This window comes from Ambystoma mexicanum, chromosome 8 (genome assembly GCF_040938575.1).
Source record: "Ambystoma mexicanum isolate Mex_15411 chromosome 8, UKY_AmexF1_1, whole genome shotgun sequence".
NCBI lineage: Eukaryota > Metazoa > Chordata > Amphibia > Caudata > Ambystomatidae > Ambystoma > Ambystoma mexicanum.
The window spans coordinates 670380777-670395020 of record NC_090929.1 but is presented as its reverse complement, the minus strand read 5'-3'; the positions used below and the strand labels follow the sequence as shown (position 1 = coordinate 670395020).

The 14244-nt window shown below is 41.8% G+C and overlaps 1 protein-coding gene across 2 annotated transcripts in view; it reads right to left on the bottom strand.

Annotated features, from left to right (window-relative positions):
- Positions 1–14244, bottom strand: part of PPIH (peptidylprolyl isomerase H) — a 307526-nt gene that overhangs the window by 70990 nt on the left and 222292 nt on the right. For both annotated transcript variants that reach the window (XM_069610463.1, XM_069610464.1), the window contains exon 7: positions 3699–3786. In XM_069610463.1, the coding sequence (XP_069466564.1) occupies positions 3699–3786 (88 nt within the window). The remainder of the gene's footprint in view (positions 1–3698; positions 3787–14244) is intronic.

Here is a 14244-nt window from a genome sequence, read left to right as displayed (position 1 = left end):
GGCCTAGACATGGCGTAGGCCGCCCACCTTTTGACCCTGCAGTGCTTTAGAGTTTTGGGCTTTAGTAATTTACAGGCCGCACAGCCGTCCTCCTGGTGACCGAGGGGTAAGCAACGGTTACACCGTTTGTGCTTATCCTTCCAGGTATATTTACCCTTGCAAAGCGGGCAAAACCTAAATGGCGTCCTCCCCATAGCTGAGGGTAATAGGTGTGACTACGACCTCAAAAGAGAGGGAGGGGAAAGAGAAAGGCATTCTTAAAGAAAAGAAAGAAAGACCACAAAGTCCCACTCTCCCTACTGTGTATGGCCGGCGAGGCCAGGCCACGTGTTCGGCAGTGCCGAAGGATCTCCTCCGCTCGTCCTTCCTCGTCTTGCTCGGCGGAGAAACGGCTCTGCGTCGAGGGAGGGATCTATCGTTATTGATATTAATAACAAACGACCAAAGGTCGAAGAAACTATTTGGCAATGTCTCTCGAGGAGCTCTGCATAAAGGCGACCAGTAGCTGGGCGGAAAAAAACAATCTGAGGGACCTTGACGCGTGAGGGATTGTGGGTACAACGCACGTCACTATAGGGATAGTGTTACAGACACGCCTTGTCGACGTCCCCTTTTCGACTACGAAAAACAAAATGCAATACTCCGCAGTGACCACTGGATGTCGGACCTATGCACAGCATGTGATTCTAAGCAGATTAACAAACATCAGAAAAGATTTTACTAGACCATGCCTTTAAGTGTTTACATCCAAAAAGCGTAATGCATTTAATTAGTCTAAACTTTCCCTTGTGTTGCAAATGTAATTCATTTAATCTAGTTGTATTCTCCTACATACAATCAGGGTTGACAATATTTTCATACAGCCTAATTTCCTTTATTTGTATTTGATTGTGTAATGAGGACAATAGGGAGGTTTCAAAGGAGAATGGTTTAGAACAGTCATGCTTCATCTGCACCCAAGCTATTTTCATAACTATGTGACAGATGGCAAGTAGATCCTTTGAAGAGACCCAACATGGCTGAAATGTATCTGGAATTACTAGAGTTCCAGGTTGGGGGCACGGGGCTAACATTTCAGACACTTACTCGATCTGGGAGAGGCGCCAAGTATGATACGCATATGATTGGTCCCTTTCAATAATGGCACAGACAAGTTAGAAACACAGAATTCAATGTTGCCGAGGGGAATATTATTGCCTTCCCTTCCTGTATACTAGCATTGGATTTCCAGCTGTAAAACCGCGGCTTTGGCATTCAGGTTTACAGCCCGGTACGGGGAAGCAAGCAGATGTGGGCAGGATGAAAGCGTGTTACATGGGTGTATACAGACAGACCCAGGATCCAACATCTGGCTGCAAACCCTGCCACTTTCCTCACAAAAAGCGGGAGCTTTCCCCAGGAAAGGGCTTACCATATATGGAAAGTCTGGCAGGAAGAAGGCCAAACTACAAGAGGGCCAAAGGACAGGTGAACATCTAAGCATATGGTATTCTAAATGACATTAAGCTATAAAAATGCAAACGTGCATGAGAAAGAAAAAAAACGACAAAAGTATCCAATGCCATTGTCCCAGTTAGAGGGACAGAAAGGGCCTCATTACGAGTTGGGCGGTAGCCCTTAAATGCGGCTGTAACGCTATTACTGCCGCATTTAAGGGATGACCTAATCAGAGGTTGGGCGAAAAGTTGGAGTTCTATCTCCAGCTTTCTGCTTTCGGCTCGATTTCGGCACTATTAGCGCAGCGCTAATTGCGCCGGCGCTAATTGTGCTGTAAAACCACATTGGGTCCAATGTACCCAATGGGGATTTACTGCCATACCGCTAAGAGCGCAGGACCGTGTAGCAGTAACGCTATTTGTGATGGAGGTATTCCAGCGGTATTACCGCTGGCATACCGTCAAGGCTCTGGTGAGGCCCAAAGTGTCCCTACAGCACTTTACATAAGGTGATGTGTGCTGAAAAAATAAACTGAGAACTTTACTATGGAGAACAGAGTTCACCTGCACTGATTGACGCAGGTTCTGATCAGTGCCCCCAAAACAGTTGAGCTAAGTGGAGCAAAAAGGCTTCACTTACCTCCAACAGTCACGAAAGATTAAACAATAGCAAAAAGTAAGGTGTCCCATTGAGGTCTATGGAGGGAAAGAAGCAAAAACAAACATCTTTCCCAACAGTCAACCACAAGGACAGGGCTTAAACAATATGGGCAATTATTTTAAGCAATGTAGTGTATTCTACAGCGCACGACATCACAAAAGAAAATGGAGGAAGTACTCTCACATGGGGAAACAGAATCTGCATGACAAATACAATTTGTTTCAGGTAAAGAACCCATAACAGATTCCAATGTGAGTGAGGTAATGGTTCCTAGGAATTAAAGGAAAGGTTCATGTGTTTTGCCCTATCCTGATCCATCAAAGTTCTCCTTGTCTAATCCTTACTCATAGAATCATTTTGTCCGGACTTGCCTTCAAAGGCCCCTTTCTCCTGTCTGGTAGCTTGTCCCACCGCTGCGGATATCAAAAACATGTGCGCTCTCTCTCCCCATGCCCTTTTCCCCCAATTCATTAATACCCCTTCTGCTCGTCCAAACACTCCATGTGATTCTGTTTGGCGGTTTCAACCCCTATTCCCCTTTTGCTGCTAGATACCACCCACCAGCCTCTCTCTGACTCAATGCGATTTTTGCACAGGGATGTCAATCCCTTTGCTTTCTGCATACCACAGCATCAGCATGCCCACCCAACCCGGTATGGAGGAGTTAAATGCAGGATTTCACCCACCCAACCACTCCCAATACCTTGCTGTGTCTGTGTACACCACACCATGCCCCCTTCACCTCCACTTCTGACCAGGAGCACAGCCCAAATGCCAGGAAACTATTTGCAAATGTGCTTTAACCATGAACAATACATCAGGCAGTGAACAGAGGAAGACAGTTTTGGCAGGCCGTAGGTGGCCAACATGTGACAGCATATGCACTCTAGCTTCCCAATTTATTTGTGGAAACAATGTTCTGATCTGCTGCCCTCTAAACAGGCCATCTAATAGGCCTGGAAGAATGGGGATGGGGCCAGTATTTGCTGGATACCGGACAACAGTTCCAGACAAAAAAACACTTAAATGTCAAACGATACATTGTTAATGATATGACGACACACATTTAACCTAAAAGAAAATCCTGTTGCCCATTTGAGTAGCTGTGCATAAAAACATCCAGCAGTTGGAGCATGACATGAAATGAACATTACCTATTTTTTAAGATGCATGCCAAGGATGCGACTGGGTCTAATCCATGGACTGAAAACACAGACTGTGGGGTTGTAGGTTATCTTGATACCGCCCCTTTGACGAACTGGCCCAAGCAGCCGCTTTTCGATGATAATTTAGGACTTCATTCAAGTCACTACATGACAAACCATCATAGCCAAAGGGCTCATTGAATAAACAAGAATACGAGCATGACTGTAAACAATGCAAGGTATTAGCCAAAAAAGCAAGTGATCCTCTAGGTTTTTCTTTTTTTCTTTTCATTAATCAAAAGCTAGGTGTATTGCTGTCCCAAACTTAACCATCAGACCCCTATGTCATATTTGTCCAATACAATGAGTGCTTCTAAATGGTAAACTGTTTTGCAAACCTAGATAAAGATTACAAATACAATTAAAATAACGATATAAAACAGCGATTCTACTCACCAAAAACAACGTGTTTTCCATCAAGCCAATCACATTTGGAACAAGTGATAAAAAACTGACAACCATTTGTTCCGGGACCACTGTTTGCCTGTTTACAAATTCAAAGGAAAATTCTTAAGTACAATGCCATATTAAGGAAGAGTTGCTAAGGGGTTTGTGTACATTTGAAGAAAAAGTCAAAAAAGAGTGCTCAAGTTGCCCATTAACCGAGAAGCAGAAGAGAGTTGACAAATCCGTTGGATATGCTAAATTGTAAGAGGGACTATAGACTAAAGCATTAAGACACCCATATTAGAAAATGTAATGAACACAGTGTGCTTTGTGTTCAGAACTGTTAATCAAATACTGAAAGTAAAACATTTTTTATCTGTTGGCACTCCCTGCTACATCAATGTAAACTGGGTGATAATTGTTAATCTCTGCAGATAACAGTAAAGTCTAGAGATGGTGGAGAAAATAAATAGGAATATACAAAAAAGCGGCAGGATCACATCTTACTCCACAGACACTGGGTCCTGCAAAAAGAGGTCTACAGAATTAGTAGGGGAAGACACAAGTTGCACCTGTGCAGTGGAAGAGGCAAGTTGCAGGTGCATCTGAAGAACAAGATTTGTAGCCGTTTATCAGATTCTAGATATTTATGTTTAAAAGGTAGTAGGTTATCAAACCATAATAAATGAGGTGTAATCATCTTATACAGGTGACCTAAACCTGTGTAGGTATCAATGTTCTTTATGCCACATTTCCAAATATGGCGACGTGCCTACATCACGTGATTACAAAAACATGAAGGACAACTTCTTTGATGCATACATACAAACATGGAATAAGAAACCCAGACAGATTCATTTTTCCATTAATAAAAAGAACAGCATGCGTAATGACTGAGACCGATAAAAGTTAAAATAAAACGGTGCGGGGGGGGGGGGGGATTTAGACCCTTCCTTAGATCATGTGCCTGGAAAGAAGACTCAGAATCGTGAATAATTAGGAGGAGTAAAACTCTTATTTCACGGTCTACAAGGTTAGAGGGTTGAGAGTTAAAGTCATGCAAACGGTTGGTGAGGGGAGGTAGTAACTACTCAATTCTACTATGTTCTATCAACTACAGATACAAATCATTGAACAAATCCCAGATCAGGCCATAGTCGTTAGAGCACTCCTTCCTAGCAAATTCAACCTTTTTATTCAGTCATCCCCTGAATCTAGTACAGATGTGCGCTACCACCTTTCCATGAGGCTCTATATATCAATTTTTTTATTTCTTGAAAAGTGTGGACTTGGATGGGTGGCTAACTCCAGTATGCAGAGGAGGGTTTTGGAAACACAGTGTTTACTGTTAGTTAAATATGTTGATGTACATGTTATGTTATGTTTATTTATACTGCGCACCTCTACCATTTGCATGGTCTCAAGGCGCTCCACCTCCTAACAGTATGTTCGCCTCCTACATGTTCAGAATATCAGCACGCACGTTGGTAAGAGCTTGTCTTTCCACATCTATAAATGTAATGCACAATCCTTTGTTGCATAAAACGGAGATCCAGGTTGACTTTCATTTTCTCCATGTTTCAACAAATCAATGTCCAATCTTGGCACGAAATGTTGGGAGTCCAGTACTTCAGCCAACCTCTCTCCACGGGCCTCACCAGCTGCAGCCTGGGTTGCTTCACTAGGAGGCCAAAAATCACAAAGGCAGAGAGGAGGAAGCAAAGAGGCCTGGGAGAAGCAAAGAAGGCCCAGAGTTTTCTTCTATGCAGGCGCACAGGGGTGAGAAAATGGTTGACAACAAACCAGCCAATATCTAAGGTGTTCAGATTTATGCAGATTATGAACTTTAAGAAGTCAAGGTCAACCAGTGTAGTTACCTTGTGTATATGCTTAATTTTCCAGATACAAGCACTTTACCAAGTGCACCAGCTTAGCATTCCGTTATTTAAATGGATTGTAGGATTTTTTTCCATAAGCAGGATTCTTTAGATCAGATTTATTTCTCACCCCAATCCTTGTTCCCAGTTCTCCATTCCAAGAATACATGTTGAATTGTGGGAATAGCTGCTATTGGTGGGAGAGTTTCCATTGTTAATAGGCAGTCCAGTTGGGCCGGTCTGACCAATCCATTCTGAATAGCTGGCCAGCTTGGGGCCGATATGCACAGGGGCCCTGAGCCAGTAGTGTAGGCTCCACAAAGTGTATTACTTGTGATATCTCTTAATGGCATGGAAACCAAAGCCTCCCTCTCCCATACTGTGGTTAAGGGCTGACAAGCACTTTGGGTCTTGTTCACTCGCCTCATAGCAAATTGTGAAGGACTTTATGTATATCTTTCAATGTCTTTGCAGGGGCAGGCAAGGCGAGCTTGCTAAAAAGAAAAGCCATTTTGGGCAGTAAAGTCATCTTCATGGCACTGATATTCCCCAAGAGTGTTCAATTGAGTTTTACCCATCTCTTGTACTATGTGCCTGAAGTGTACAATTGCTTCTAAGAGGTGTACAATGTCTCTAGAGACTTCGATCCCAAACCATCCTTCGCCCAGGAAAGGTTATGAAAAGGCTTTCGCCGCACATTCTTGTGGTGAAAAAAAGATTAACTTTTTGTTGTTTTCACCTTAAAGTTCTACAAACTCGCAAAGTTTTCCATAATACTGAGTGTGGAAATGAGCCCTCTTTGTTTGACATAATAAATCAAGACATCATCGGCATATAAACAACACCTTTGATATAAGTCACCATTGATCACACCTTCAATTCGTTCATTAGCCTGTATAGCGAATGCAAGAAGCCCCATGAAGAGGTTTGAAAGAAGGGGCGATAGCAGGAAATTCCTCATATTGGATACCATTAATCTGAATCTGTAGTCGCCTCTCTATATAATGCTTTAAACAAATTCAAGAAATTAGGGCCACATTGGAATCTTAACAGTACTCAGTGTATAGCGTGTGCTAATAATAATAATAATAATTTAGCATTTATATAGCGCTACGAACCCTCAGGTATCTGAGCGCTGCTTATTATTACCCACGGTGTGTGGTGCTCATTTATCGACCTCAGAAAGATGAAAGGCTGAGTTTGGACCTGCCGGGATTCGAACCTGCATCAGCAGGCTCTGCACAGATGTCAAAGCGAGCGCTCTACTCGCTGTGCTATTGGACCGGCTGGATCTATCGAACACCTTCACTAAGTCTGTACTTGTGGTAGCGAACAGGTATGCATTATTTTTACAGAGATGTATAATATGAACTAGTTTCCTAATACTACATAGCGGTACCTCCCCTAGGAGAAGCCCGTAATTGAGGAAGACGTTTGGGCCATCAGTAATCTTAAAACATGTTTATGGGGTTCCAAAATTATTTTTGCGCAAAAAGGAGTTAGAGTGTCTTGGAAGAGTATCTTGCAGAATTGCAGGCTGGGTACTGTGTGCAGAGGCATACTGTATGAGTGGAGAAGAAATAGAATGGAAAACAATAGAAAACTAAGGTTGCTGTTTTTTTGTCAAGGAATGAATAAGTAAGGAGTGATGAAGTTTCCCATATTAATGATGAGCCAATATTTGTTGATAAAAGCATTGCAAGCAGCCGAAAGTAGGAATTTTCATGAGTGGAAAAAAAGCAAAGTACGTGAAATGATCAGAAGAGAACACGATTACGAAAGCAAGAAAAGCTTTATGAAAAGCCTGTACAAGCAGTGTAATATTATGTAACAAAACCAAGGCACACTACAAGAGAGTGACCACTTGGTTTTACCAGGATTGTAAAAAGGCAGAGGGTAATCTACTCTTAGCCCTGAAATCCCCCAAGGGCAATGATAAACTGATATCGAGACTAAGGGAACTGTGGCGGGTCACTGTGGTGGGTAGGAAGGAGGAGTTGGACACACTCTGGACATGTTGACTTTCTTTTAATGAAATTATAAAGAAAAGGCCCATCTCTCCTTATTGCTAGAGGGGTTTACCTGCCTTACAAAAGTAACTAAAATGTGTTGTGTCTGTCATCAGGAAGTCAAAAGTAAATGTCCTCAGTCCTACACCTAACTCTACCTGACCCTGCCACTAATACAAACAACTAAGGTTTGCCAAAAGAATGCCTCTCATCTCCTGGTCGTTTCCCTTTGTGCCTTCTTGGCTGCAGCTTTCCCTCAGGGTTTTTTTCTTGGCTCCTTATACTGTCAAACAAAATGTCTCTGTTTTAGCAAAAAGTTGCTTATACTTCTCGTCGCTGACACTCTTGAAGCTTCCTTCATGAGCTCTTGTAGCTCATCCCAACTGTTCATCTGTCTTACTCTTTTTAGTGTTTTACTCTTTTTAGTGTTATGCTTGTAATGATTCTCTTGAAGATACTGCCTCACAGCCTTTACTTTGCTTTCAGGTTTCTCACATTCTTGAGATCAAACCTTTCTTGGGTTTTGTAATATTTTAACTCTTAGGAATCCCCCTCTTCTAGGTTTTCTCTTCTGGTTTCTTTCTCTTGTTATTTAATTCACTTGGCAATTTTTATTAAACTTGTTTATGGAGTGTCTTCCCTACTCCAAACACATCAAACTACCCTTATCAGTTTAAATGCGTCCCCTAATGAACAGTGTATGAGAACAAAATAATAATACCTAAATACACTATAAGACAAATATATTATAGTAATCTCGTAGAAAATGTTAAAATACAATTTATTCTGGTCAATCAAAAAAAGTAATACAAAATTAATCACAAGTAAGCAGCCGAGGTACCAAAATACAGAAGGTGCAAACAGTGCTGTGCAAGACAATGCTGTGCAATAATGCAAATCTGTGCAAATCAAGTAAGTCAAGCAATTATTGAGCAATTACCCAACAGTTTTGCTCATATCACCACATCATGACAAATAGGACAACCAGTGAAAAAGCCATTCAACAGTTTCATAGGGTCCTATGTAGATCGTTATTTCCTTAAGTAAATTGTCTTGGATCCAATACAGGTCTTCCCTACTCTTCAACAATGAGCTACTGTGGTTGTTTCCCCTCTTCCCAGGGCACTCAAATCCACCGTTACTCCGTTTTCCACTTAGCCTTGTTTGTCAAGCGCTTTATTTGATACTCACATTTCGACTTATTCGGGTTTACTGTTTGAATATCGCCCCAAAGCCCCTCACGTGTTCCTCTCTTTATAATAATTTGCTCCGGCAGCCTCCCGCCTCCCCCATTCACCCCTGTACCTTTATTTATATCCAGGGTGAGGTTGCAGGACTCAGCACTTGCTCAGGTAACCTGCTTCATGTTCTTGCTTCTCAGGTTTCTCCAACATTCCATTCCGCGTGTCTGTCAGCTGTGCTGGTCGAAGGGCGCTAGCGGGTGGGAGCTTTAGTGCTCCAAGCTGCAATGGTCTTGGCATTGTTTGTCCCACCACAGGATGGCCACGCCACCACACCGGACAGGTTTTCTCTCCCTGTCCTCACAACAATTTCCTCGTTGTCGGCTACGCCGAGTCTCAGCGTCTTGAGCTGGTGGTTTTCGCTTTTCGTACTGTCACGGGTTCTGTGGTTTCCTCTTGGTCCGCCTCTCCAAGGCGTGATTACGCTGCACCAAATTCTCTCTCTTGTGATCCACTCGTCCCAGTTATATACAGATCTCTTCTTAAAGAGATATTCTTTATGTATGGCAGACCTACATATGCAGATACAGTGGGTGGTCTAGAGAGTTCCTTGTGGGAATGAGCATCCTTGTCACCTAAGGGAGAGTCACTCCTAGTGAGGCCCCACTTTCCCCAGACCCCAAGGGAGGGTCTTGCAGAGCGGGCTCACCTCCCTAGCCTCAAAGGGGGTGGCTGCCTCCTGGGGCAGAGAGGACGAATACCTTTGATTCGTCACAGCATGCTACTCACTGTAAAGACAGTAGTAAGTGCTAAATGATGGGATCTGTTGACAAAACCTATCTTGATGATGAAAAAACATGAGGATGGTGAAAAATGAGTTTAATATATCTAAGAACAGGTGGTATAAACACTTCCAGCCACTATACATAGCCGAACACCTCCCCTCGAAGTTATCATACTGATGTACTACATAATTCAATAACTAACCAGACCCATTGAAGGTCCTGGTGCTAACAATTGCCGATATGCGAGGAGGCACTGGTGATGCAAAAAAGTTATAAAGTCCCATGTCACAATCAATTAGCAATTGCACTATTTAAACATACACCCAAGGTAACTGCTACCTTCCTTGTTAAACTCTTTAATGTTTTCAACCTGATGTATATTTTCCCCACGGTTGGGTCAGTTTCCTATATTGCTAATGCTTTTTCTCCCTCTTTTCTCCCTCCTTTCAAGTACTCATATATGCCTAGTACTTTCTTGGTAGTAGGTTAGCCTCTTGGAGTGAGGTGTATTCTTACCTTTACTTCCCTCTTTTCCCTTTAGTGTATTTTTGCTATACGCTTTGTATAGGCCGCCATCCAACGGTTGGACCGGAGTACTACAAGTGGCTTCCTTCCAAAGGAAAAGGGGAGGAGGAGTGGGCAGCAAGAGGGGCTTTCCTGTCACACTGTCACTACATGTACAGGTACTGTACCTGTAGGGACTATTATTATTATTACTGTGGTGAACCAGAAAGACGGACAACACTTCATAATTTAACAGCAGTATTGGTTGTAACTATAAAGAAAACGCCTCACCTAGTCCTAATCTACGTTGCAAGGTCTATCCTAGAAAACCAGAAAAAGGTGCTATTCAGGATGCTGTCCAAACAAAACGACTCGTCCTCTGTTCTAAAGTGTGCGGGTGCTCTAACCGGTCCTACCACACAATACATAAAAAACGAAAAGGAATCACCTGTTCAGCTTGGGTCATTGAGTTATCATTGCTGCCCCTGCCCCCGTTTGAATGGTTATTAAAAAATAAATGTGTTCAATATGTCTTGAAAATAAATATTTGTGACAGTTCCCAGAAAATAGTTCTTGAAAATACACTGTTAAACACAGTTCCTAGTCATAGTAGTTTTTGACCAACCGTTCCTTGTACAAACACCCTCTCAAGTTTTGTTCTCAAAATGCAATTGGCTTCTGAAACGTTCAAGAAAAATAAACTACTAATAGATTTCCACAACTTTGAGGTTTCCCTAATGTAGTAAAGAGGTTGCTTTTCTCATCTGTTTCCAAACAGTTCAGATATTCCTCGACAGCCCTTCCAGATCCATTACAGCTTTACCTAGAGTCATGATTAACTTGCTTTCAGGGACTTCCTGGCCCTCTCCTTTATCTTCAATGTTCATATTCTCACTTAGTCTCTTCTGGTCTTTACTAGGCCTTCTAGCACCTTGGCCTACACCTTGTTTAGGTATTTCCTCTGGCTAGTTACGGAGCTCATCCACCCACCTCCCTCTAATGCATAGATGGCGTATCTGCTGCTACGCAGTGCTTGCCTACCCCCTTACCCCAAGGAGGACTGGTGACTGCAGTGGTTCCAGGTTCCTTCACTCCGGACCACTTCCTGATGCTTTTTGGCAGTGGCCTTCCTGGTGGTTCACCTGTATCTCCTTCTTCGACCTCTCTCCAGTTGCACCCTTCTCGTGGGTTCCCGGGTACTCCATTTTCTGGCTTTCTCCGATGGTAGCCTCCTCCTGGGCTGGCCGGTATTTCTTTCTTGGGTTTTCTCTAGCAGTAGCCTCTTTGTAGGCATACTGGTGCCCCTTCTCGTCCCTCTGTCCCAGTCTTTCTGGACGATGTCAAAAAACCTTGTTTGGTTGGCATTCCTGGGCTTGGTGGAGTTCTGCAGGCTTCGCGCCCACCACGTATACTCTGTTGTCACGCCTTCAGGCAATACTGGTTCCGTGCGATAACGTTGGCGTCTGCTCTGTATGTCTCCTCCTCTGCTGACTGGTTCTATGTCAGGGTTTTTTCTGCCTCCAGGGAAGGGTCTCGTCCCTTATTTTTGTTGTTATTGATTTATTTCGGTAAAAATATACAGTTATATTTCAGCCATCAGAAAGCTAATTTCTTATCTTTAAGAACAGTTCATATACAACACATTTCGCCTATAAGAATAAAGATAAAATGTATACAGTCCAATCAAAAATCGTGTCGATATTTCTTTCTAACCCACCGTGGTCTCAAGGTATTGCCCCTTGGCCCTCAACGACAGTCTCCTTGCATGTGCATAAAACATTGGACTGCCTCTCATGGTATTTATACCTACATTTCTAAATATTGGAAATAGGCATTTTTGCCTTGGAGCTAGATACAGTGGACAGACGAGGAAGAAGTGGGCTAAATCTTCCCTCAGATTTTGACAATGTTTCCATGTGCCTAAGTTTCCAGGTGTCCACTTCTTTGCTACTGTATCAATGGTAAAATGCCCAATCGGCATCTCGCATATAGGCTTTTTGATGCTTTCTCTTCAGTCTTCAATGGAGTCTAAATATTGTTCAAATCAAGGGTAGGTTTTAATTTCCAAGTACCTTGCTATCAGACCAACATTATTAGTCTCTGCTATTTGAGTTTTGTAAATCCATTCCTCATTATTCTGGATGATTTCGGGATTGACCTATGGGGTCAACTAATTTGGGGGAAATATAGCAAGTTTGGAGTTAGAATTCAGATGCTAGTACCAGTACATATCATACCCATGTATGTACCCAGTTTTTGGCTCTGTTTTGCTTTAGAACATCCTCTAAAGATTTCCAATAAGAGGTTAGATATTCTGAGGGCCAGATTTTATGCCAATATAAAGGCTTTCCTTTGACATTGGGCACAACTCTGTTTATTCCTAGTTCTAAGCGCAGGTGCAGTGTCGAGTACCTTTGGGTAGGACAAAACCTTTTAAATTAGAATAACCCCATATCTCTGACCCATATAGCGCAGATAAATTGGCTTAAAATCTCCAGGGCTTTTGAAGTTGCTCTACCACCATAACGCCTACAAACATACTCTACTGCCCCACCCTGCATCACATAGAACAGTGTAGACTTTATTTGCTTTTCGCAATGGCCATTCTCATCTATTCGGAAGCCTAAATAGTCATAGTAGGGTACTCTTTCAATGGTGTGCTTGTTTAATTGGAGAGGTGATGTTTTTGTCTTCTTTGCCCAAATTAAGGATTTGGTTTTCTGGAAATGTATTCCCATGCCCTTTACAAGATTTTTCAAAAACTTTCAGGTAATTTTGTATTCTTATTTGTGTTTTTGCTGATAAGAACAACATTGACAGAAAATAGAAGTATACTCATTTTCTTATCACCCAAAATGGGTGCATCCATGTTAAGGTTCTCAAATACATTTGCTATCTTTTAATGTATAGATTAAATTGGAGCAAGGACGAAGCCCTGTGTTAACTCCTCTATTCATTGGAAAAGACTTGGTCAGCATTCCTTCAACTCCAAAGTAAACGTATTTGTAGTTACTCTAATATAAATTTGCAATGGCCGCCAGGAGATTTAATGAAACAACCATTTCCTTTAAATGGTTCCATAGTTGATCTCTCATAATTTAATCGAAAGCAGGACACAGATCTACACAAATCAAATACAAATTTTGGTTCTGTATTTCTGTGCATTTCTCGGGAAGGAGAAATAGACAGAAAACTTGTTCTTGTGGACTTATGCCTTTTCTGAAGTCTGCATGGAGGTCAGATAGTGCCACGTTATTTGCTATCAAATCCTCCAACCTAAAGAGCAGATTCCACCATAGATTTTGGCACTTAGAGATATTGGGTGATAGTTTGAGGGGTCACTTTGATTTCCTTTCTTATAGATGTGCACTATAACTGCACCTCTCCATGTATTAGGAATTACTTTACTGGTTTTTATAGTAAATACATTTTTTTTTAAAGTAGCTCCTATATTAACCTCAGATTTGTAAAGGCCAGAAGGTATGAAGTCCAAACCTGCGGCTTTATTTCTTTTCTGGAGAGTTATGGCTAACTCCACCTCTTTGAATGTAATGTTTACTATAAAATCATTGTTTTGTCGTAGGCAATCTAACTTACTTGAAAGATGAGACTATAGATTGCCAAAGTGTGTTTTCCATATAACTGAGGTTTTGTGTGCCTCAAAAAATTGATCATCATTATTTTAACTAAGGAAACAATTTTCCAACAAGCTCCAACATCTTACTTTTCAATAGTTTCCTTTAGTTTAGTCCAATTGCTTATTTCATAATGTTTTTTTTCCCTTTGTACTAGGTTTTTGTACACCTTTCTTCTAGCCCTCTTTTTTGGACATCACAACCCTCTGTTTTTATGGCTGTAAGCAATGCTGATTTGGTAGATCTACATTCGTGGTCGTACCAAGCTCTTCTTTGACGATTTACCTCCTTTACTGGATTAGATGATCTTTTAAAAGAAGAAAGGAGGAAAAAGCATTACTGATAATTTCCCATATAGAACTTGATGGACTTTGGACTTGGTCCTCCTGAAAACTCACAAAAATAGGTATTAATACTTCATAGATTTCGGCGATGTTATCTTCTTCTACTATATCTTCCCAATTCACTCTCCTATTTACTTATGAGACAATATTTATGGGCGAATCAAGGTCGGTTAGATCGTAGGCCCCTTGGAGAGAGAAAGTTAGAATTATGGGATCACTT